Genomic DNA, 26,211 nt, shown 5'->3' with positions numbered 1-26,211 from the left:
AAATGTCTATTTTTCAACATGCACACATTCACTCTTGTTTCTGCTTTCTTTTTATAGATGTCTGAATGTATCTTTAGAAAAATTGTTCATACATGAAAATGTATAGACGTCTCTTTTTTAAGGAACTTTTTTTCTCTGTAATAATGACTGAACATGAGCTTTTATGATATTAGTTATGCAACATTTTTTTGCTATTTCTCTTTTTATGTGAAAAAACGTATAAAATTCATTGAAAATTCTGCATACATGAAAAAAAGGATATAAAGGAAACGTTGAAAAGTGTAAATGACAAGAGGCTTTTATGCATTCCCATACCCTTTTTGTACACTGAATAGGGAAACGAGTTTATACTTCATTTGAGAACGCGCAGCGAATTGACTCGACTGATCAGAAAAGTGTGGTGGAAGTGGTTGCATGATAGCAACACAAAAAAATCTATCGTCGGAGTCACATTGTCTGTTGGCAGATTTTTTTTTTGTTGTTGTGCTGTGGTAGTAGCAAAAAAAAGACGAAGATGAAAAAAAATTGTATGTGTCTATGTCAATGTATATCTGAATAAATGATAAGAGTAATAATGCATGTCATCTTTTTCGAGTCGCACACTTTTCGTTCGTCTCATGCGAGGAATAAAAGTTTGTTTGGAGCACGTTATACGTTCGTTTAATAGATGAAAAGATGCTTTTCCATATTTTGTATCATTTAAAAGAGATATGAGATGAGGAAAAAACTGTTAGCTCTAATGAGGTGTGTTAAATAAAAAGAAAAATTTTTTCTATACAAAAATGGAAAACAGCAAAAAAAAACTTGCTAGACTGTTTTCAATGGGAAGCATGGAGTTGAGTTGATGATGACGACGACGATGATATACTTTGCATTATTGTATTGAGCTGGCAGAGTTTGTCATGATTGAAAAAATGTGAGATTTTTGTGCGTTCACTTGAATGGTTGTCTTGTCAATGTTTCTCGCGTAGTTAAACTTTGTTGAGTGAGTCAGAAATGTTATAATGTAGCGTGAAATATAAATAATAGAATATCATTATATTTTTGTTAGATACATGCCAAAAAGCTATGGACCAGTAGATAAAGTTTGCGAGACGAAATTCTAGGCTTTTAGATTGGACTAATTTACAAAAACAAGAACTTGAGCCGGCTCGAGTTATATAAAGTTCATCATATTTTCAGAGTAGGTATATTTAAGATTCACTTATGCAATTTTTTAATGTATACTAGGGCGTCATCCATTAAGGGCGTCGGCAGTTTAGGGGGAAGGGGGCTCATCAAATTTACGACGGATTCCGACAAGGGGGTAAACAGAATGATGTCGTAAAAATATGCCGTTTAAAAATTTTTCGTTTTGAATTATTTAAAATAATTTTTGAAGTATTTCAGACTTTGTAATTTTCTTTTTTCAAATTTTTATTAAATGGAGTTTTTTTCACATTTTTCATTGAAATTCGAACTGATATTAAAAATTTCCTTTTCAGTGAGGGGGGAGGGGTCATGTTAAAAAACACGTCGTAAATTAGGGGGGTTGTTGGATTTCGACGAATTACGATTATGGACGGGGGGTATTGTCGAAAAATGCCCTATTTTAGCCGATGCCCTTAATGGATGGCGCCCTTGGACAAAATTTTAGAATGTGCATTGGGCCAAAGTATCAAAATGAAAGGGAATGTTTTCAAAATGCACAAATAGATGAACAATTTTGAAATGTGCATTTTGGCAAAATTATAGAATGTGTTTTGGAGAAAATTTTTAGAATGTGCATTGGGTCAATTTTTCGAATTTACTCTGGAGCAACATCCCTTTTTAAAAATGTTTCTCTAAGATTCTAAAAATTCTCTAAGATAAAATAAATATTTTAATTTCATTTGAATATAGATCGATAGATAGAATTTTCAGGCTTTTTTCTGTAAATCGCTTCTAAAATGTTTGCCCATCCTTTAACATTCATGTATGTTCGTTATTAAATATTTGTGTAACGGAATCCATTATGTCAGGAAACAAGCAGAAAAAGTTGTTTGTTGCGAAACTATTTAAATACTTCAACAACGACAGTTTAACGGAAACACATGACACTTTCATGACAACATGTCCCCTTTTCTTCTCGCTCGTTAGGTATCTAATACTCGGTGCTTTAGTTGGTCTTTGCATATAGACAGAAACACTGCATGCATGTTGATTACTAAAGACAAACAAACAAGCAAAGTAGGCCCGTAACATAAACACAACACCATTATTTAGTCAATGTTGTGGAAAATCACACGACATACTTTGATGCACACTCACACACACACACATGGCAACATCAAGACAGACGAGCGAACTACGGCAAAGGAGGCATTTAAAATGGGGCGACAACTATAGACATGACAGCTATTTATTTCACCTTGAAACCGAAAATTTCACATCATGCTGCGCGTGTATGTGTGCGGGGATATATCACCGCGCGCGTCATGCGGTTTTGTCGCTCTCTGCGAATCAAGATGGAAGATTTCCTCGCAAGAACTTTAGATTTGCGGCAAATGCGAAATGAAGGGGGAAATGAAATGCGTTCAACTTATCTAATGGAGCAAAACATGAACTGTTTTTTAGCTATCTCGATGTCGATCTACGCAAAAACAGTAGGCGTCTTCGCACATTTCATTATCTCTCTCTCAAAAAAAAATAACAACATTTGAAGGTATCTGGTATTTTGTTAATAAATAATCAAGAAATGAAAAAAAAGTTGCGCACAAACAAAATTTACCTCCGGAGATGTAGATAATGATGCGATAACTCGACTTGTGCTCTTCGCATGACCTTCATTTGTCATTTTTTTCTTTTCTTCGTTTTTTCTCTTGATAATCATTATAATGAATAATTACGCATCAAACGCACTTGTCAGGTAAATTCAATTAAAAAGTGTTACCAGATTTGTGTTGGCGACATAAACAAACAGGAAAAAATTGATGACCCAATTATGAAAAGGTGCCCGACGACAAATATTTAATAAAAATGAGACAAAAAAAAATCAGACAACTGGTAAGGTTCACACGCGTAATTGTTTGATTGTTGTGGATCTAGTGGATCAATGAACGAAAGTTTTAATGGTCTTAGACATTGTTTAAGTTGTCTGCTGGATATAATTATTTTGTTTCTGTCGCATTTCGAAGAAAAAATGTGGTATTAACTATGAAAAAGAGAATGAATAAGGTCAAAAGGTTTCGTAGGTTTATCAGGTCACGTGGTTTAAATCTTCTCAGGTCACGTGGTTCGAAGATTTTTCAGATCACGTGGTTAAAAAAAATTAAGGTCACGTGGTTTTCAAGTAACGTGGTTCTTAAGTCACGTGGTTCTCAAGTCACGTGGTTTAAAAACTTGTCAAGGAACGTGGCTTGAAGATTCCTCAAGTCACGTGGTTTAAAGGAGTCCTATTTAAGATATTTAAAGTCACGTGTTTATAAAAATTAAATAAACCATGTGGTTAAAAAAGTCACGTGACTAGCTTAACCACATGGTTGCAATAATTAGTTAAATATGTTAAAACAAAATAAAAATGCAGCACAATCATTGGTGATTTTTATATCGAAACTTTTTTGTTGATATTTTCTTTAATATCGCGTTACTAATAAGAAATTATTTTTTCCTGTGAACTTTAACGAAAGTTTTGTACGGAATTTTTTGTTTAACTAGTTGAATATTTTATTAGTTGTTCAATGGGGAGTTTATCGTGGAGTATTTATTTTTGGACTAATCGATAAAAAGTTAATGTCTTTTTATCGCAAATGTTATTATTGACGTCATTTAGGTGCTATTTCATAAAATAAATGTTTCAAATAACCTTGTTCAGTATTTTTTTGCGAAAGTTTAGATTTGAAGTTTGTTCAAAACGTTTTTCATATTATCGGTACGAATTTTCAATAAAAACATTTTCAAGGAAAAAAAAAACAGTGATAATAATCATTCATTATGTTCATTTGAATTTATTGCAGATAATCTTTCGTAAGTAGCCACTACCACCGCCAACACGATGTACGACAAAGGAAAATCATTAAGTAGACTGAGAAAGGAAAAAAAGTTTAAGTCTTAATTAGATCCTACTTTATTTATTATTATTTTTTCTCATTTCCAGTTATATTTGATGTTGTATTTATTTTGTTCTTATCCCTGCTGCCAGCGACCGAAGAAGTAGCAAGAAAAGCAACAGCAGCACAAAAAAATACATCAACATTATATGATTGTTTACAAGAAAAGCCATAATAATTCTTAATACTCGAACACGTAAACAACGGTGAGCTTTGCTGTGTATTTCATTCCATGCGAATGAATGATATAAATAAACATCATAAGCCAAGAAATAAGCGAGTGCATTAATCATGATAATACGCGCGCTCCGTAGTTGATGTTGTTGTTGTTAGATCGTTATTATCCAAGGCTTTTTAGAGACTTTTACTTTTATTTGTACATGAGGAATTCGCATGAAGACATAAAGAAAATTATATTGTTTTGTCTATTTTGTCGTTTTTTAACGTTTGCATGGTGGGAATCAAGCAAAACGTGCGCCTCATAAAGAATCGTTGATTTGAACAAGAAAAAAAAAATAATAACAAGTGAAAGCTAATTTTTACTACGAAGTCAAAATAGGTCATCCTGTTTGTCACTTCGTTAGAACAACAACATTTCCATGAATATAATTTTCTTGCTGGTTACTCAAACGCCCCCTCGCATTTCCACGTACACCTCATTATTCCAGCAAAAGTGCCTAAAGTCGTATCTAATTATGTCCTGATTTAATATCCATCATAAAAATAATAAATTTTTGCTGCCTAAGCCTTGCTCCATAATTAACATAACTAAGCATTAATAACGGCGAAAAATACTCCTCATTTTTCTAGGCACACACAACAAAACAACAATAACTCAACACCTTTAACTTCGCCGCCGCCGCACATTTGTTATTGCTTTCTCTCTGGACTGGCCGCTGCTGCAAGCAAACAATCATTCAACAAACGGTCAATAAACCTTTATTATATTCACAGGATTACGGCTTTTTCTGCACGGCACCAATATATAGCGCTAACAGCAGTCGGGTAAAAATACGCAGTCAGTTGTGTTGTCGTAAATTAATTCATATATCACTTACTTATGACTGACTGTGAGTGTGTTGTAATCTGAGAAATAAATTTGTCATATAATGATACAAAATACGAGGGAGTAAGTGAGTTGCGGGAGGACAAGCTGGTGTCATAAATATGTACGAACAAAACACACAATAAATTTGACAGGAAAAGGGAACATGGAAAATTGTGTAGCATTTGACAAAACATAATTATTGTTCTGTTGGTGTCAACAAAGCCATTCTAGAAATAAAGTTTCAATTTAGGGTTTTTCCTAAAACTGAAGGTAAATGAGGGTGAAATTTCCAACAAACCTATACATTATTTGAGTTTTTGTCATGTAAAGAAAATTAAAGAGTTGGTTAAATGTAAAGAGTTAATTTGTAACTTGTTCATGGGGAAGTTCGTTGATAACTTTAGGCAAATGGTTATTTGTTTAATTGTTCATTAGAAATAGTTAACCTGAAAAGTTTTTCACAGTAAAGTAATTTAATTGTAAGCATTAGGTTATATTCATTATGACAGACCCGTAAACTTCGTTCTACCTATAAAAAGTTCTTTTATCTTTAAAATCAAAACTTAGCAGTATAGATAATTGGTAAATATGAAGTCTCAGTACGAAACTCGAAATCATGAAAAACTTTTCTGATCTAAGATCTTTTAGAAGTTCTTTGTGACCGTCTGGTAGAGCTGAGTGAATTTTGAGAGTTTCTACTTGGAATAACAGATAAAAAACATTGAGCTACTCCTGGCGTTCATTAAGAAACTGTACTTCATACTGTAAAATCGTAAGCTTTCTCAATAAACGCCGGGGAATGGGTCTTAGCTTTTTAACCTGTAATCCCAAGCAGGCGCCCTCAAAATTCACTCTACTCTCGTAGAAGGTCCCAAAGGGTTTCTAAAAGATCTCAGTAAATTTTGAGCATGATTGGAGCCAGAAAAATTTTTCATGAATTCAAGTCTCGAACCGACGACCTTATGCTCATCAGTCCGATACGCTAGCCACTGAACTAAGCTGACTCCCCTAATGCAGATGAAAGGACTTAAATTTATCAATAATTGACAATTACGCAAAGGGATTTAACTCTTTACAAAAAAACATTTTAAGAATTTTTTTCATAAAATTAAACTGTTAACTAAACAGAAATCCGCATTTGATGACAGGTCATTCAATTGACGAATCGTCCGTCTAGTCTCCTTGATATTCCATTATCGGACCTTCATTACTGCTAAATTGACACATTTCTTTCGTTTTTGAATATGTGGGAAGATGAGACAAAACTTGAATCAAACATGCCATGAATAATTCTTCGGATAACCAGAAAAGCGGATGGAATGTAAAGCATAAAAGAGAAATAAAAAAATTCATCATTAGTCGTTAAACCCTTTTCTTCTTAGTGCCATTCAGCTTAGTGCTTTTGTGAAACGCACTCATTTATGTACGAACGAAAAAATTTCCCGTTTAACTCACATTAAAGAAACATTTTTGGAACCTTTTCATGTTATTATATATATTTCTATCCCATGCCCTGCCTCTTTCCATAAAATTTTGTCATGTGAAAATATTCCGACATGTAGATTCACTGGAATGCGTGTAAAATAAAGGCAGACATTTGGATGTGTGTGCGAAATAACGATGTGTGTAAACACATTCTCGCAACTCAAAGTCGGCTGTTGTTTTGTTTGTTCATGTGTGAAAATAAATATCTTTCTCTGTTTTAAAAATGTGAACCTTTCCTTTTAGCGATTCACACATTTCGACCTATTTTCGATGCTGTTGTTGTTATTATTGTCGCCGTCTATTACTTGTCTATGCCTTTCTGCTGCCAAACACAAATGTCAAGAAACATATGTGAGATTTTCTCAAAAGGATTTGTTACTTTTCTTCTTTTTTTTCTCTGTTTATTTATACATTTTTTATGTTCTCCTCTCCCGTTCTCTTGACATAATGCTCATAAGTCATACAAATATTTTTCTTTCGCACTCCATTTTAATGCATGTGACTTTTTGTCGTCATAAAAAAAAGAGTCGGAACATAATTGATGTGAGGTGCTGTTGTTTTTGTTTGTTTGTTGTTGTGATACGCAGAGAGATACAAGGATGGCTGTAAACTTGGGTGTCATAAAAGTTTCAGACTTAACTCTGGAATTTAGTCGGGTAATTGTGTGTGAGTGTCGTCAAAAAAAAAATGTTTGAACTTCAAATAAGAGGATTTTGCATGACGTGAAGCGGAAAATGAGCACGTTAAGCAAATGTTTGACAACTTTTTTTTTCATTGCTTATTTGAGCTTCTTGTGTGGGAGCATATGTGATTCGATTGAAAGGTCCTCCATTGATTTATTAAACTGCTGATAAGCGGATTTCTTTGGCAGGTAGGCGTTGCTAAGTCACTAATGAGATCTGAAATAAAAACATACCACAGGACTTCAAAAATAAGAATCATCAAACTAATGGATCCAAAAATTCATCTAAGAAGTCAATTTGACTCCTTACACAGCAATAAATTGATATTTTTGGCTTTTCTGAAACAATTGTGATTTTTGGGCTTATATTTCTCGGCATAAAACGATCTAATCAAGACAAAAAACAATTCTAGTGAAAAAAAATTTTTTTTCGACCAAAAATTCAAAAATTGCTTAAAAATTGTCAAATTTGAAATCGAGGTAAAATTTTTGAGAAAGTTTTTTTTTCACTAGAATCGTTCGTTATCTCGAGTAAATCATATGCCCGCAAACCTACAATCGTTCAAAAAAAAAAAACAAAAATATCAATTTTCCACGTCTCGCGCCGCGTGTTAGGATCAATCTCACTCATTTTTTCTGAAAGAATATTTTTAAATACATTTTCAAAACAAATATCGTCAAAAAATATTTTTATCAATTTTTTAAGTGCAGCTTGGTGTAGCGTCTACCTACATTTTTAATGCTTATCAAAAAAAAAACTCTTTTTATTTAATATTCACAGACAAAAAAAGAGTCAAACGATAAAAGAAAAATGTTCATAAAAGAAAAACTTTTTTCAACATCCCAACGTCAAATGTAAAGAGAAGTGCCCCTTTTTGAACACTGAATTTATGAAAATTGGTGAAATTATTACAATGATGATGATGATGAGCACTCTTTTGAAAAAAAATGTTTTTTCAAGTATAATTTTGTGCGAAATTGATTATTATTATCCGTTTCAAAAGGGGTTAAAATATTATTAAGTGGCTACTTCATTTATTGAAAAAAAAAGTTTCGTATCAAATTTTCAAGTACCTACTTTTCATGTATTGTTTTGAAATGTTTTTGCAGGTGTAGATTTATCAAATATCAAGTGAATGAAAAAAAATCTACGCACATTTTTAAAATAAATAAAAACACGGAAAAAACACAATCTTCAGAAAATATTTTTCATTTATTTTTGTGTTTTATTTACAATAAAAACTGCCATAAGCCGATGAGCAAATAAATAAAATAATAATCAAAAATTCATTTAAAATTAGTTTCCGGTTCACTGATCTACTGAAAAAATAGGTAATTTTAATAACACAGTACAAGAAGTACTTTCTCGCAAAAATGTAGGAAGCTACAGATTTATTTGTGTATACAAGATTAAATAACAAGATGATGACGAAAAGGAGGGAAATGCAAAACATTTAAATTAAATTTTAATGTTGCTGCCTTAACTCGTGCCACGATAATAAATATATCATGTTGTGTATGACGAGAAACCCTTTGGGCACAGACAAGAAAAAAGGAAAAGAATTTATAAGAAAATAAAAAAAATATGAGAAGCCCTCTAGGAGTGGAAAATGAGAAATGGCCAAGTCTCTTGCGATGAAGTTTTTTGCTGGAATAAAATTAATTATATTTAATTGAAGGAAACCTTTGGATTCGTTTGTGCGGTAAGATTCTCTTGTGCCTTTTGTTTAACCATAAAACTCTAAACCGTCACTTTTTAATGAACGTCAATAACACTCCCATTATGTAAAATTTGCGTGCGGTCGGTACTTCATTGCAGTCATTAGGGAACGTAATTATAACAAACTCAAAACAAAACATCGTAATCCTCGTGTTAATAGAAAAATAAGAAATAATTACAATTATTATTATACGAAGTGGTTTTGTTGGTTTTTCTGCAGAAAAAAATTCTCTCTGGCGGAAACAACTGTTATGAAATGGAAAGTTAAGCTAATGAAGAACAGTGTGTGTGTGTGTGTGTGATTGTTGTTGACAACTCGTGCTCTAATTCCTAAATACATGAAGAAATTTCAATTTAAAATTTTCTAACAAATCACGCATTAAAATCCCATCAATCAATTTCAGCGCAAACAGCAAAATAGCAGGAAACAAAATCTAATCATTGTTAAAACATCGACAAGAACATTCATTTCAATTTTCATCTTCCAAGGCACGAATCGCTACATAATAATTAACAAGTAAATCCACTTAAACCTAACATTGTATTTATATCTGACAGGGAGATCTGTTTTTGTGCCAATGAACAGGAAAAAAAGTCGTGAAAAAGGTCGTTACCAATTTTTTTTTTACATTCACAAAAATTCGCAATCAATATTTCTTTGTATAGAAACAGGATGCCGAAAAAAAATTGTACCACATGGTTTTCTCCATCAACACTCGGTAAGCTTACCAAAAATTAATGCAAAAATTTTAATTAAACAATTTACAAATCCAAGGCAAACGACAACGACGCTAATGCAGTAGACATACACTTTGAACTCACATTACAAAATTATGCAAAACAAGAACATTTCAACATTATTATCATTACTTTATCTCTTTTCCCCCTGCTAGTTGTAGACTTGTATGAGCGCAGAATTTAACCCGAGTAACGTCATTTTCAGGCAAGGAAAATGCCAAGACATGTACACACGAGGTCGTTTGTATTAAAAATAAACAGTTTTCTCGCAACTTATTATGTTTGCCTCTGCTGCTAATGTTGTAGAGTTGTTTGTTGCGTTATCGCTTGTTATTTTATTTTGTACATTCAGTTTTGCGAAAAACATACAAAAAAAGGAGTAATTCAGTTGTTTTGTTATTAAAAATTATGTTATGTCGTGTGTTTATAGCGGCGCAACATGAAAAAGTTATGTCATGAAAATGATATTTTTTTTTAAAACATGTTTTATAGTGAACGGGGGAAGAGTTATATTGATAGGATCTCGATACTTTGTTTTACTTTGCCTCCGGCCACATGAAAGTCAAGGCAAGTTACAGGATGCCGGATTTTAGAAGGCATCCGGTCAATGTTTTATTGGTGTAGGTAAGGGTTGCACTGTTTGATTTATAATAAAAGAAGGAAACTTTATATTTTTCATCCGGTCAAAGTTGATCGTTCTACAAGAAAAATGTTGGGAAAGAAGTGTAGGCGTTGCGATATTTTTTTTGTTCACAATAAATAAGGTTTTCATCGAGCGTATTTTTAGAAAATCAATATATGAAGGTCATTCATCAAAATATTCGGCCTTTTCAAGTAAATTTATATTATAAAAAAAAACAATCATTAAATATTTTAATCTTTAATGGAGAATTAGAAAGAAATTTTAGAATTGACTTTTAGACAAATTTTGATCAAAAAATATTAATAGTGAATTTTCATAATATTTTTTTTTAAATTAATAATTTATGTATAATTTTTAACTTTTTGTGCCATTTTATATGTTTTTTTTTAAAACTAATCAAAATATAATACAAATAAAAAGTAAATTACAAATTGAAAGGAAAAAAAAATTAAAAATTTATTTACCTACATTAGTTTAAAATGAATTATAAAAAATTACGAGCTCTTAGAAAGTATTCAAAAATATTACAAAAAAATTTTAATTTTTTATAATTTTTTTCCAATTTTAATTTTTAATGATAAAATTGGGATTAAATTAATTTAAAAGAATAAAAATTATTTTATATTCAAAAGCTACTTGAATCCAATTTGGGGAAATTAAAATTTTGTTCCCGGAAAACAACATGATAAATATATTTGCTCTCAATATTCAAAATATATTTATCTTAATATTCATATACAGTTAAAATAACAAAGTTTCAAAACTATTCATTTTGTCAATAACAGATGTTTTTGTTATTTACATTCAAATTACTACTACTAGAATCGATAAACCAAAGCTTTTCAAACATGTCGCTCATGTATGTGTAAAATTTACTTATATCAAAACATAAACAAAAACATTCCTGAGCGACAAACAGAGCAAATCTCATTCATTCATACAATCATCAAGTGTCTCTCACAAAACATTTTTACAATTCATAAATTGACCAACTATTTCTCTGTTTACGTTGGTACGTGCGTAATCTCAATTATCTTCCTCTCTCAAAAATAATTATCAAACGACCTTCATCGACCGTTGACGCCGTATAGTTTTTATGCGAACCTTAATCAGTTTGCAACCGGTTGTCGACAATGTTGGGTCTATTTCTAGCTATTCTGACTTTTATTCCCATTCTTTTGTACTTTGTCAATGCAAGATGGGAAGCAAAGCGCAACAAAACTAACATTCCCGGTCCAGAGAGCCTGCCAATTCTGGGTCATCTCCATTTATTTTGGAAACCAGGCAAAGAAAGAAAGTGTGAGTATCCTTAGAAATTGATTAATTTGAATTTCAAATATATATTTCTATTTTTAGCATGGAAATTGATAATGCAATTTCTTGAAAAATATGGAGACACCATCAGCTTTAGAATATTTGGACGCCTCACTATTTGCACAAAAGACGTAAAACTCATGGAAATCATCGCAAATAGTCCAAAGTTCATAAAATCTGACGAATATGAGTTCTTCAGAGTGTGGCTCGGTAACAGCTTGGTGATCACTCATGGCGAACGTTGGCAGAAATTAAGAAAATTACTTACACCAGCATTTCATTTTCAAATTCTCGAGAGATTTGTGCAAATTTTCGACGAGCAAAGTGAGGTTTTGATCAAGAAAATTGACAAAATTGGCGAAACTGAGGACGCTTTCGAACTTTTTCATGCCTTTGCTTTGGACGTAATTTCCGAGAGTGCAATGGGCATCAAGATAAACGCACAAAATGATCCAAAGTCGAAATTTGTTGAAGCAAACACCAAGTGAGTGACGCTCGATATCTAATCAAACTAAACAATTGATTTATTTTTTGTTTTGATCTTTTTTAGTATGTTGTTAACGTCGTACAAACGTATGATTAATCCGTTATGGCGTAACGAATGGCTGTGGAAGCTATCGTCCGTATATACAAGTCAAATGGAAACAATTTCGTACATTGATAAATTCGTGAATGATTTGATTGAGAAACGACGAAGTGAGATTTTAGCTAAAAAAGTTGAGGACGGAACGGAGAACAAAAAAGAGAAACCAGCGTTATTGGATATTCTCTTGCAATCCGAGATGGATGGTAAGCCACTCACAAATGAAGATATCCGTGGAGAGGTCAATACGTTCATGTGAGTACCAAATTTTTTTATTTAAAAAAATTCAGAAGGGTCCTTCTCAAACAAATATTATTTTTTTAGGTTCGCTGGACACGAAACCACTGGCAGTACCTTAGCTTTCACTTTCTTCTTGCTTGCTAAACATCCCGAAATACAGCAAGAATTGTATGAAGAGATCAAAAATAATTTTAATCAAAATGAACCATTGACGATGCGTGCTTTGAACAGTCTTCCCTTGCTCGATGGTGTCATAAAAGAGGCACTTCGCATTCATCCAATTTTCCCGGCTATACCAAAGAAGTGCGTTGAAGATGTTCATTACAATGGAATGACTATCCCCAAACAAACGATGATTCTTACGTTCTTCCTGCCCAATCACATGGACGAAAAATATTTCCCGGACCCAAAGAAATTCATGCCATCGCGATGGTTAGACGAAGTCACTGCCAAAGAACGAAATCCATACGCCTACCAACCGTTTTCGTCTGGCTTGCGTAACTGTATCGGGCAAAAGTTTGCAATGCTGGAGGCCAAAACTGCCATTATTAAAATTCTGACGAAATATAAAGTTGAGTTGGGCGTCGAGGGTTTCGAACCGGATCTGGTGGTAGCATTTTCCGTCAAAACAACCAATGGCATGCCGTTGAAATTCGTACGGCGAACGTGATGAGTGAATAAAACAAACACCATTTCCATCTTGTGAAACACAATTTTGAACATCTTCCCACTTGATTCATATCTTCGGTTCATACACCGAAAAGTATACTCCAAGGAAAATAAACAATAATTGTTTTCAAAAAAAAATTTTTTTTTGTTGTGAAAAAGTTTCCTCTCATCTCAAAACAAAGTCTCAAAACACAACATATGTCTGCTCTTGTTATTGTTAAAATAATCATAATCACATTTTCATGTAAGCAGAACTTGTACTGTCAAAGTAATACATAAATTCAACGATGAAAGAAGAGTGAGAACGAACGAGAGAGTTTGGGGGTAAAATAACATGACACAAAATGTTCGCAAAACATGCTTTTATATTATCTTTGAGTTGTCGGATATGTGATGGGAAACTCGTTGTTGTGGCACTTGAAAGCAAAAAAAAAAATGTTGATGTTAGGAGCTGGAATTCAGATTGTTTTTAAAACAAACAAAAGTGTTTGCTGAATGTATTCCTCGTTAAAAACCTTGCAGATACTAGGTAACGAGCTCCTAGACAAAAAAAAATCAAACAACAGACATTTTTCTGCGAAATACTAATAAAGTTACTTGTAGGAGTGCCAATTTAGAGACTGCTGATATATAATTAGGCTCGATTATCAAAAACAAATGCCAATATAGATAACACTGTTTCACAAATTCGAAAATTGCGTCTGGTTTAAGTAAATCACATGTCACGTTACGTCAAAAATAATGTTCATAAGGTTTAAAACTCGCGTGACCAATTGTTTTTCTAAATTCAATTAAACCTTTTTATATATTTTTAACCTGAATAATTGAATCAATCGATCATTCCTAAAATTATTTTAACATTTTCTTTGAACATTTTCTCTAGTGAACTCTCTTACCTTATGTTTTTATATCTATTTAAAAAAAAATAAGATCTAAACGTTATCTTAAGTTCCTAGAAATAGCTCTATCTATCTATCTATCTTAAGTTCCTAGAAATAGCTCGATTACACTATTTCACAAATACAAAAATTGTGTCTACCAGATTTGGAACCAATTTTTTTTAAACTACATTAAATATTTTTAATAAACTCGAAATACGAAAAATTAAAGAAATGAGAAAATTCAATATTTTTACTATACATATAGTTTAAATAAAACTGGTCCAATATCAGGCAGTCCCAATTTTCGGATTTATAAAACAATGTTATTGAGTTTTTTCTTGGAAATTAAGATAACATTGAGATCTAAATCGTTTTGATTGAAAAAAGTCTATTTAATAAAAAAAAACATTCAATTCTATTGAAGAGAGGTCTCTAGAGAATATGTTCAAAGAAAATGTTAAAAAATTTTAGGAATGTTCAATTGGACCCTAATTTATAAAATTTTTTTTTCTTCAAAATTACAAATATTTTGAAAAATTAATTTTTCTTTGTGACATATAGTTTGCTTTGATTTAATTTAAAAAATTCGCTAAGAATTGTCTTAAAGTTATATTTAAAAAAAAAAAACTTTTATGACTTTCATAAAACTAATATGTGAGACAGAAAAAAAACATAAAAATACTACTTACCCAGTTATGTCATAAACTTTTTTACTGTCAAAATCCTTTTTTAAGCTTTCATCACAATTGTTTAAAATAATCTTTTAATCCGTCTCACTTTTTTATATTTTTTATATTTCATATGCTCTATGAAATGACACTAATTTTTAAAAATATTTTTTTATTTTCATATTATTATTTTCGTAAAATTTTATTCTATTATTATTAAATAATAAATTCTTTGCAAGTCACTATCATATTTTGTTTTCCTATCATTCAAACGTAATTTATAATATTAATGTAATTTTGCGTGTCCTTTTTCTGCGTCCAGTTCCTTTTATTTTATTTACAAATAATTTGGTATTCAGCTAGAATGCTCGACTATTTGTAGTGACACTTTTGTTGGCATCAGCAAACATGGGAAAAATAGTGAGGGAGAGCGATATAAATGTATCAACAATGGCAAAATTTATATACTTTATGTCTGTGCAAAAAAAAATTCACAGAAGCATGCTTTATTTTATTGTTTCCTCTTTGGTTGGTGGTATATCTTTTTCCTTGTTTATATTTTGTCTGATATTTTTTTCTGCAAAGAATTTTCTTATTGTATCAAACATGTATGAGTTATATTATTATAGCATCACACAAGGTTCGTTTAATATATATATTTTTTTTGTTTCCCTTTCGTTAGATGAATTTTTCGGTGTGCTTTTTTGCTGCCTTCCGTAATGCCGAAAAATGCTCACACACGACTTTCTTTCACAATTTCATTATTTATTCATTTGATATGAGACTAAAAAGGGTAGTTTGGTGCCTCCTTTTATGCTTTGGAGACCAAGTTCCCTTTCCGTTCGTTTTTATTGTGTTTGTTATTCCTCTGTTGTATTTGTTTATTATTATTATTACTGCTACTTTTATTATTTATGCAAAAAATCTGCACTTATTTTTTTATTTTTGCTCGCACAAACTGAATATATTATTCAATGTTCAATGCGTTTCATTCAAGCAATTTACGTGTTCTACGTTTTGCTCTAAATACGCATGAAACTCGCATGTTCTTCACATTGAAATTTCACAGAATTTGTATTTCCTTTTTTTAATATTTTCACACTTTATTAAATTTTATTCATTTTATGGTTGAGAGATTTCTATTTCAAAACTTTTTTTTCGCACAAATTTATTTTTTTGCAATTTTTCTCACAAAAAGACCGTTTTTACCGATACACCGAAAGTGGTCCTCGCACGACAATGTCGCAACCCGAATTAATTGAGAAATCTTCCGATTTTATGTTACTTTCGAAATTGTTCGGTACAATGTTGGTCGTTAACGTGAGAGCGCGAGAGAAGGATGTCAGGGCGCATGTGTCGTCAATCATCTGGTTTTTGTGCCCGTAGTTACGCGAAGTATGGGAATGTCCTGAAATTTTAGCAGCATGTGTAACTTTGAAGAGACAATAACAGAGAATGTTTGAATAAAAATGTGAATGGTTGTGAAGAGAGTCGGCGTTTTGCGTAAATGAGAGTGAGATTCAAATGAACACTTTTGCCGAAAATGCCGGATGATAACTTGACATGAACACGTGACTAAAGAGGAGTTTTGCTGTCGTTATTTAGTTCATGCAAAGAGTTTTTATTTGATAAGAGAAATTTTTTGAAACCAAATTTAGGTTAAAACATTCAGTTTCAGGGATTTAAAAAATTTTAATATTTTTTCTTTAAATTTCGCTTTCTCAAAATATGTAAGATTTTTTTTTTAATTTTTTCCTTGTTCAAAAAATTTAGTGCCAAAAATTTGAAAAAAATTGGGGATTTATTAAAAATAAATAAAAGAGAGAAAATATGCACCTTTGACTGCCCGATCACCAATTTACAAATTTTAAAAAATTATTAAAATTATTTTATAAAATTTTAAACATTTCAGCAAAACTGAATTCATTAAATTCAATTCATGAAAATTTCAGTAATTCATAAAAATTTATACAATTTACAAAAAAATCGTGAGAAACACAAACCAGAAATTTTTAAATAGCTTTTTTATTAAAGGGGGCAAAATAAAAAATATGAAATGTGGTAAAAAAAAGTTTTAAAATACTTTTTTCATACAAAATGACAATGACCTTTTGGTGATGATATTATAAACAAAAATGGCAGTTGTTTCCTCGTCGCGGTACCATTCGGTGCAATCTAAAACGTCCATTTCCTCGCCCATAGTACATGGTTCCACTGCATTTGCCAATTTATTCACGATGTTTACTAAGGATCTAGGAGCCATGATCGCGTCATTTCCACGTCGTGACCCATACGAACTGAAATTGCGTGGCTTGAGTTCTCTTTTGTCGAGAAGCACGAGCATTGTTGATCGAATATACTTTTTTTCGCCAAAGATTAGTCTCTAAGGTAAGAATGAAAATTCATTTACGATCATCAATATCGATAGGTTTACGTATAAAAAGAATTTCTTTTCTAAAATTGATGTTAAAAAAATATTGAATTTGCACATTAAATTTTTCTCATTTTTTAAAAAAAAAATTAAATAAAAAAATAACAACAGATTCATTATTTATCAAGACATGTTTATAAACTTAAAAATTTTAAAAGGATTTTTTAAAAATCATTTTTATATGAGTTTTTCTCACAATAAAATAAATAAATAAAAATAAAATTTAAAAACCAACTATACAAAAAATGCAATAACCAACGAAACCATTTTGATGTTACCAAAAACCCAATTATGTGAAACCGTAAACTAAAAGCATTTTGATTGAAATTAACAAAATACCAAATATTCTAAATTGTCGATGTAAATTCTCCTCTCATCGTAGTTGAAAACATATGTGCATAAAAATGGTTTTTAATTATAAATTGATAATTTTGTATATTGTCAAAATTTAAAATTTAATATTCGAACTCAGATCAAAATCAACATTTGAAAAGAAATGAATACAAGATCATGGAATGAGCAAATTATTATACAGGTCAAACGTCTGGCGCTCATTTCCATAAAATCTGCCATCTAAATGGTCGCCAGAAGACTTCATTACAGCTGTTTGCATTTTTACACTGTTCATTTATTTTTTCCATCATATTAATTCTGCAGAAACCAAACTTCCACATTATTTACCTTTATCAACAAACACTTCACGTCTTCCACTCTCTCCATGCGCAGCATTCCCTCTATTAATATTACTTACCTACCATTTTACAACGACGTTACCTTTTGCACAAGCAGCGAGACAGTTTGAACGAATTACCTTTCTACAAATGCATGCCGATCATAATTTACGTGTAAAACACAATTGCATTTCAAAAAATAAATTTCCATGCATTTTCTCTTCGTCTCAGTAGTTGCCTGATGAATATGATGATGATGATGATATGTATTTACATAAAATATTCATTTTAAGCGAAATAATAACAGAAAAAATAGTGAGGCAGCAGCAGCAGCAGAAAACAACAACAACCTCATTTGAACGCGTGTTCAGCGTCGTGAAACACAAATTGTTCAATTGTTGTTGTTGTTATCGTCGTGCAATGCCATGAAATGGAAAAACGTTCGCAGAAATTCCACGTTGATGATGATAAATGAGGGTGGCAGCGGCATGCAGGCTGGCAAAGTTGGTCGTCAAGTTAGAGAGAATCGCAACTCGCTGCACGAAATTATTTTCGAAAGCAATTGTGCAAGTAAATGTACTTGTCTTCATCTGGGAATATTTTCATTTGTTGGTGTATGTAACAACCAGATATAAAACTAATTTTGATTTTTTTCGTCTCCCATTTCAAAGACTTCACAAAGACTCACAAGAGCACGGTTAGCTTAATAAATTAATCATTACAATTCGTCTGAAGCATAAAAAAATAACAGAGTCACGAGTCATTTTAGTGGGATGTAAAGAATAATGCTTGAAATTTTACAAACATAAGAGAATCATTCAAACAAGAACATTGTTATAAAAAACATTCCGTTTTTTTTGCATAAATTTATTGCAGTAAAATACCTCGAAGTAGCACCAATCTAAGTAGAATAAGAGCCGAGATGGGACCAAATGAATATTTTTCAGGCTCATATTCGTTTGAAAAATTTTCGAATCCTTTTGAAATAAATCATTGAACTGAAATTAGTTGAGGTGTAAGACCCCCCACCCCTGTTACAAAAAATACAAATTCTCGTACACAATTTGCATCATTCATACTTAAATATTTTAAAGTTATTGCTTCTTCGAATCTTCTTTACTGTTCTACATCTTTTCATGTACACACCAAGCTTAAAACCACTAAGGATCTTGCACAAGTATTTTTCCTTTGGGAGGGGAGGTTCAAGGTATTCCACTAGATGAGCTAAGGAGACCACAAATATTCTAACCATCAAATTTATGATAAATTCCGATGAGGGGGGAAAAATTTAGGAAAATGTACTAATCGTAAAAATAATCGTATATTCAATATAGATTTTAAAACTTTTTTGCTTTAAATTTATTAGAATTTCTTAAAAGTTTACCTAACTATGAAAGCTTTTTTGTCAAGTTTTAACCAATTTATTTTTTTTTTCGCAAGTTTCAATTGAAATTTAAACTTATATTAAAAAGTTCCTTATCAATGAGCGGGGGGGAAGGGGGGCATGTTATGCCGAAATTAAACAATGCCCCACAAATTTTTGGTTTGGTGAGTACGAATAAAATTTCTTGTACAACAACAACAAAGACGATTATTATGACAAACGCGAAGGTGAATGCATTTTCCAAGCACAAGAAAGAAGAAAATATGAAAAAGAAGCTTAATACTTCTAATTTTCTTTTTGTTTTCTTACAATTTATACTCGCAAATGAAATATATATTTCTTCTTAATGAATGACAGATGCATCGACCGAACATTTTTCTGCTTGTTTGTCGCGGAAAAACGAAATTATGAGAATAATAATGATGGAAGACGGAGAAAAAATGCGAAAAAAAAGTTAAGCAGCGCGCCATCAAGTGAAACCAGCAACGGCGATGCTCAGTAAAAGTTCATTAATTTTAATTATCTTCGCTGGTTTACGTTTTAATGGACTTGGATTCTTTTAATTTTCTGTAATAATATAAGTTTGTTGGCGGCGGTGGTGCTGCTCCTGCTGTTGGAATGATGGATTTAAATGAGTTACTTTTCTAGGAAGCCACAAATTAAGACAACAGAGTGACAAGTCCGTCCCCCTTCGTTTCAACTTTGCGACAAAACGGACGGCATTAAATGACAATCACGCACATTTTAACAACAATCATGATTTTGTCGTCAGCTGCTGCTAGTTTTTATTTATTTTTTTGGGGAAATGCGGAACGCGCGCTATCATATCGATAAACAATGCGAAATTTCTGGCGAACAATTTATTTCTGCTGATGGGCCACTAGAGTTTTGTCACGTAAATAAATCATTCGGATGATGAGCTGAAACATTTATTATGGCGCGTGCTTAACGTCCTTTCTACTCGCGATCATTCCGTGTATCTGGGTGCGAGGCGTTAAGTCATTTAACTTTTACGGGACACGACCATCAAGGGAAAACGGAATGGGTTAATGGTCATGGCGTGTTTCCACCCCTTACTCGTAGCAACAACCCTTTGATTGATGGACGATGAACTTACAATCTGTTACAACAAAGTTTCTGTTGCTGCCATTGTTTAAAATTAAAGCCATCATAAATGCTAATGATGAAATAGGAAAGGTCGATAATAATCAGATTCTCCAACAAAATGGTCCTTTTTGCCCTTTTTCTTTGCTGATTGAGACAAAAAAAAATAAGTGAAACACAATCATCATAAAAATATTTGTCTGATTCAATTATTACAAATTGGCCGAAATCCGCTTAGTATTTTTTGTTTGTTTGTGTAACGTCCTTTCTTGTACATTCTCATTCTATTTCTGTTTTCTTTATTTTTTTTCGACAATCGGTTGTTGTTTACAATGTGATTATATTTTAGTTTACATAATTTAAGTGTATTTACAGACGATTTTTATTGTCTTTGTCGTTGTCTTCATTGGATCCTAGGCGATTTCGTTTGTTTTGTCACCCTTTTAATAATAAATTGATTCATATTTCTTCATTGTTAATATGAATTAATGTTTTTTTTTGTGTTTATATTAAAACACGAAAATAATAGATGTTTTTCTTTAAAAAGTATCTGTATTTGTGTAGACAAATTGTTATTTTCTTCTAAACATCTCTGAATTGAAGATAATAAATTTTTTTTATCGAAGATGAATAACTAAATGATTAACTTGTACTTAAACACGAAAAGGAGTCGATCGATGACAAAAGTCGATGAAAAACTGCTGGAGGCGTTCGAAATGAAAGCTTTCAAACTCATCTTTGGTTCGAAACTTGAGAGCGGAAACTTCCGAAAACGGCTCAACTTCAAACTGGATAGAAATTATAGAGACTGATGATAATCTAGTCAGTCTGCGTTGGAAGACATTCAGCCCACATCAAAGAAAACAGGCTACATAACTGTTCCGAAATGATCGTGATATAGTTTCAAGTTAGGAAAAAAAATCATCGTGAACCAAGGAAATATAAGGAAAAAAGGCGTCGCTTTAATGATGAATCGTCGCGAATTTTGAAAAAATTAATGAATTTCCAACTCTGAATAAATGGAAAAAAATTTTCCTCTGTTATCTTTATTGCAGATTTGTGTTTGCCTGCGACAGATAATGTCGCTATTACCTGTCGTCGGTTGCACGGAAAACGTCAGTTTTGGTGGCACAAGTGAAGAGGTAAAAACGTGGTTGAGAGATTAAACGGATTTTTGGAAATATTAAAGCTGTTAAATAAAGTTAAAAAGGTTTTTCATTAAATTTCGAAAGTATAACGGCCAAAAATGCGATGAAACGATGGAGTCAAACCTCAGAGCTCTGGTAATGAAGATTTGGTGGAACCTAGCACAAGCAGACAACGCCGTCTTAAGCTTGACTAAATTCAAGTCTTGAATGAAACGCCAGCTAAGAAAGTAAACAAGTTAGCTAGGATTTTTTACTACAAAAAAAACTATTAATGATTTTTTTGAATCCTTTTGACAAAATACACATCTAAATTAAGTGGTCCTCAAAAAATCTTTGTATTTTTAGCTTTTTTTCTGGTACTTCATGAAACCATATAACAAATTAAATTAATTGCGGTACACAAACCTGCAAGAATTTCAAAGACGTTAATTTGATGATGATTGTCAAAAACGCGTGAAATTTTCGCACTCTTATAAACATCCAGGCCAACATTCTTCTCGTCACATTTTCAAGCTTTTCACTCTACTTACAGTTAAAAAAGCAGGTCAAACATAAGAATATAATTACTGTTATGGTAACAAAAGTGGATTTTATTCTATAACTGTACACAAAAGTAGGAAGCTTTGTTTTAGGATAATAAATTATTAAATCATGATTCTTAACATTAAACACATCCCCGGCAATCCTTAAAAACATAATAAACTGACTGTTTTTTTTTCGTACAGCAGCTTAAATTAATCTAAAAATATGTAAGATGAAGTACACACATACAAAGTTATTCACACGAAAAAGGATTGAAATGAGGAAAACATGAAAAAGGAACGACCTATGCTTTTATTTACTTACGTTTCCAGTGAATTTTAAAGCAAATTCTCATGTACATCGGTAGTAGCCACGCAAACAACACAATCCAAACTCTACTTCGCACAGCTCTCACACCGATCTACTGCCGTTTACATATTTAAGTTTAAATGCATTATGCAAATAAGGTACGGCACTGTAGTTGTTGTTGTTGTTGTGTGAATGTAGTTTGTTGTTTACTAAACGAATAACGAACGATAAACAGTTACTGACTCATTCATTGTTGTTTGCTTGGAAAAGCACGGAGGAGGCAAAGGCTTTTGTTGCTTTGGTTTCTGAACGATGATGGCGAAGACGACGAGGAAAATACTAGAGCTTAGATAAAGTTTTGCTTTGGTCTTTTTCTCTCCATTCTTCGTGCCAGGCATCGTGTCGTTTGACAACAAGAAATAATATTGTTGCTGCTATATCGGATTAAGTTCTTGTGTGTCGCTCTGTTCCGGGGCACGGTGATGAAAAAGTAACAGCAGCAACAACACGAAGTGTGAGACGACATTCTATTGTTATTATGCGGTAAAAGATTTTTAGAAAATAATAGAATTACCATGACTGGAGTATAAACGTTCGGTGCGGTGTTTGCATATGGAAAATTGTATTTTGAATGCTTTTTCATAGTTTTGCTACAGCAATAAGGAAGGTAGTTATTAAAAGATTAGCGATCAGTACTGTGTGGTTTTATTTTGCTCCACTGGCACACTTTTCACGTGAGAAGTCACGAAGACTGTTTTTCATGCAACTTTTTTTTCGTCTGCAGCTCAAATTCGTCCAGTGAAGCGATATGCCCGGTGGGGACATTTTAATATTTTTTCAAAATTAAGTAAAATTAATTAATTTTGAAGGACCTTATTTTAAAACCTCGAAGCAGTTGAAGAAACATTTTTGTTCCATTTGGCGTAAAAGCTGACCATGCAAAACTACGGAAGTGTGAGTACCAGATAAATTCATAAAAACACAGCAGCTGCCAATATTACTCCAATATGTATTCGAATTTGCGGTTCCTGCTCGCATCTCACTCAAAATTATTATTTTATTATGTTATCAAATACACACATATGCAATATTATCCACATAGACGGGTTTTTGGGGTGAATGTTTAAGCGTATCAACGACACCATCATCAGCACCAGCGTTAAATTTGATTAAATAGTAACCGAGTGCGAGAGTGCGATTCTGACGCAGCATGCATATTTTGCTGCCTTTACCGAATTAATTGCATTGTTGTATTAAAATTGATTTGGCTTGTGGTTTAATGATGATTATATCACCGATAACGAGATTGTGGTATTTTATTTCTGGATCATTAAAATTGCCAACAGATGATAAATGAGGTGCGTTGATACCGAAGTAAATGTGTGTTCATTATAATTTTTTCTGCTCCAAATTTGGACGTTAAAGTCAATGAAAGAGCATCTTGCGTGTCACATAATTTTCTATGAATTTCCTGTTTATGTGACGTTTAAATTAAGTGTCTCTTCTCGTTTCCTTCTATCATTCTCCAACAAACGCCGACAAAATAAACTCATCTTATTGTTCACACATTTTATTTGTCGTCACCGTTGTCATAGTTTTGCATCACTCTACCGCAGACTGTTGACCACCACCACAGACACATACAATTGTTTTACTATTGTTATGAATTTGATGCAAAATTAGAGAATCATAAATGGAAAAGAGCTCAATTTACTTTTTCCAGACTAAATACCATGAAATCAAATCGCAAACATTATTTTTAATGGAACTCGAATTTATTCTCTGTCAAAGTCTCTTTTTTCATTCGACGATATTTTCAATTTTGCCTCAATGGGTTTATTTTAAGAGTGTAATTCAATTCTTTGTTTCACTATGCGTTCAGTTGAAAACCGCATCACACATGCAGAACCATATCAATTTCCAGTAGAAGACTATCATTTTTTAGCCACACAAAATTTTGCACCAAACAACACATTTAGATAATTTTGAGCTGATGTGGATTAGCGTTTGGCGATGTTTATTATTAGAAGCTTTTACATTTGTGAGATATATACACAACCGCATGGTCAACTTAGTCACGTGGTTTTATTATTTTTTAATTTATTCACTTGTTTTATTTTTTTAAACACGTGGTCTACTTAAGTCAAGTAACATTTTTTTAATCACTAGGTTAATTTAGTCACGTGACAGTTTTCAACAAGCAACGTGGTCTAATTAATTTTAATTTTTTAACCAGTTTCTTGGTAATTATATTACGTATTTTTTTTTTGTTCAAAGTATGTGCAAAATTTTGTAGTCAAATTTCCAGAGAATTTTTAAACTAACGATGAAAAAATATTTTTCGCTTTTCGATTGAAAATGCAAAGTCTTCTGCATTTGAAATTTCAAATATTTTCCATCGTAAATTCAGTTTTAATTTTCACTCCTTGTAAACCAGAAAACGCATGCAAATATTAACATGCATAAACTGTTGGCATAAGTGACACATTTTACCCATACATTTTGCATGCATGAACTCCGTTTAATAGTCGCACAATTACAGTTTAGTCGCACGAAATTTTCCGAAAAAGTTGTTCCTTGTTACGCTCAAATAAATGGAAAAAGGAATTTGAATTTAATTTTAGCAAAACAGCGAAAGAGTTGACAAAACGTTGTGCCGCTTACTGAAGCAAAAAGACGCACGCTCTGTTAATCGAAAATTCCGAAAAAAATAATTTTGTCGTGTGCTTTCCTTGACTCTCATGGTTGTCTATCATCCATTTGAAATATCGCGCTTTCCAAATTTCAATCCAATTTAGTCCGATCAAAATTGTCATTTATTTCAATTAAATCCTTACAATCCTCCTCCCTTGGCTTGGCCATAAAAATGAACAAAAGCATTAACATTCAAGTCCGAATCCATCGTTTCATTACTAAAACGAAAAAAAAAATCGTGAACACAAATTTTGTACCAAAGTAATAAATTTTTTCTTGCGTCCTTGTTAGCTGCGTCGCGTCGGCCAGAGACGTTATTTAATGGGTGACACGATTAAATTTGACAGATAAATTGGATGTATCCTCGTCTGCTACATCTTTGATAGACGATTGTTCAGATTTTAAGACCTTCCTTCGTCATTCGTAAATATGAGTCAGTCAATCAATTCGCTTTCATTCACAAGATTCCAGCTCATTTTTATTCAAACCACGATCTTACTTCAACTTTGCTTAAATTTAATATGGTGTGGATCTACTTATACGAGTTAAAATGTTTCGTATATTAAATTGTTTCTTGAACGAGTTCGAATAGCCAATAAAAATTAACGGCCTGCTGACCCTTTTTCACATGATAAACGAGAATATAAGCTTTTTTTATGTGCGAGAGGACGAAAATAAGCTGAAAATGGGATTTTTATTAAATCAGTTGCGTTAAGTGTGTGTCATAGGCGCAAAAATAAACACTTAGACAAGTACTTTTGATGCAAAACATTGATTAAAAAGGGTTATTTTTTCGTGGAACCAGGGATCTTTTGCACAATTGAGGCAAATTTGGTACTTCACTCTATTTAGGTTTCAAGATGAAAATTTTGTAAGTTTTTATTTGTAGCACAAATGTCAAAAGATCACCGTTTGACATTTTTATCGCATTAAAAAAAATATATTTTGAAAAAATCGGATATTTTCTGGTGGTGTTGTCCGTCCATCTGTACCGATGTGCCATTTCGCCTCTTTTCTAATTCAAACTTTTCATATTGAAGCATAAATCAGCCGTAAACAAATTCTATATTTATATATATTTTGCCTCAAAAAAATTGTGGAAACTTTTAAAATAACATTTTTCTTGAAAGGGAAGTTCCTGGAAAATTCGAGAGAAAAAATAAAAATTCAAATAAAACCAATTTTTCAGAAAAAAAAAATTAAAAATTGA

The 26,211-nt window shown here is 32.1% G+C and overlaps 2 protein-coding genes across 2 annotated transcripts in view; one reads left to right on the top strand and one right to left on the bottom strand.

The window, feature by feature from the left end:
* The window catches only part of LOC134831274 (hemicentin-2-like), a 117,897-nt gene extending 101,922 nt beyond the window's left edge, over positions 1-15,975 (bottom strand). The window contains exon 1 of the mRNA XM_063844966.1: positions 14,760-15,975. The gene's annotated coding sequence lies outside the window, so the exon portion shown is untranslated. The remainder of the gene's footprint in view (positions 1-14,759) is intronic.
* On the top strand, positions 11,517-13,289 carry LOC134828796 (cytochrome P450 4d1-like). Its single transcript, XM_063841782.1, has 4 exons — positions 11,517-11,682; positions 11,740-12,181; positions 12,248-12,535; positions 12,605-13,289. The coding sequence occupies exons 1-4, from the start codon at positions 11,517-11,519 to the stop codon at positions 13,188-13,190; spliced, it is 1,482 nt and encodes a 493-aa protein (XP_063697852.1). The 3' UTR covers positions 13,191-13,289.
* Positions 15,976-26,211: the final 10,236 nt, after the last annotated feature.

The sequence above is a fragment of the Culicoides brevitarsis genome, chromosome 2 (genome assembly GCF_036172545.1).
Source record: "Culicoides brevitarsis isolate CSIRO-B50_1 chromosome 2, AGI_CSIRO_Cbre_v1, whole genome shotgun sequence".
Lineage (NCBI taxonomy): Eukaryota > Metazoa > Arthropoda > Insecta > Diptera > Ceratopogonidae > Culicoides > Culicoides brevitarsis.
This window is presented reverse-complemented; position numbering and strand designations above follow the sequence as displayed.

Coding starts and splice junctions, on each gene's coding strand:
- LOC134828796 (XM_063841782.1), top strand. CDS start 11,517: ATGTTGGGTCTATTTCTAGCTATTCTGACTTTTATTCCCATTCTTTTG. Junction 11,683..11,739: donor ACCAGGCAAAGAAAGAAAGT/GTGAGTATCCTT, acceptor TTCTATTTTTAG/CATGGAAATTGATAATGCAA. Junction 12,536..12,604: donor GGAGAGGTCAATACGTTCAT/GTGAGTACCAAA, acceptor TTATTTTTTTAG/GTTCGCTGGACACGAAACCA.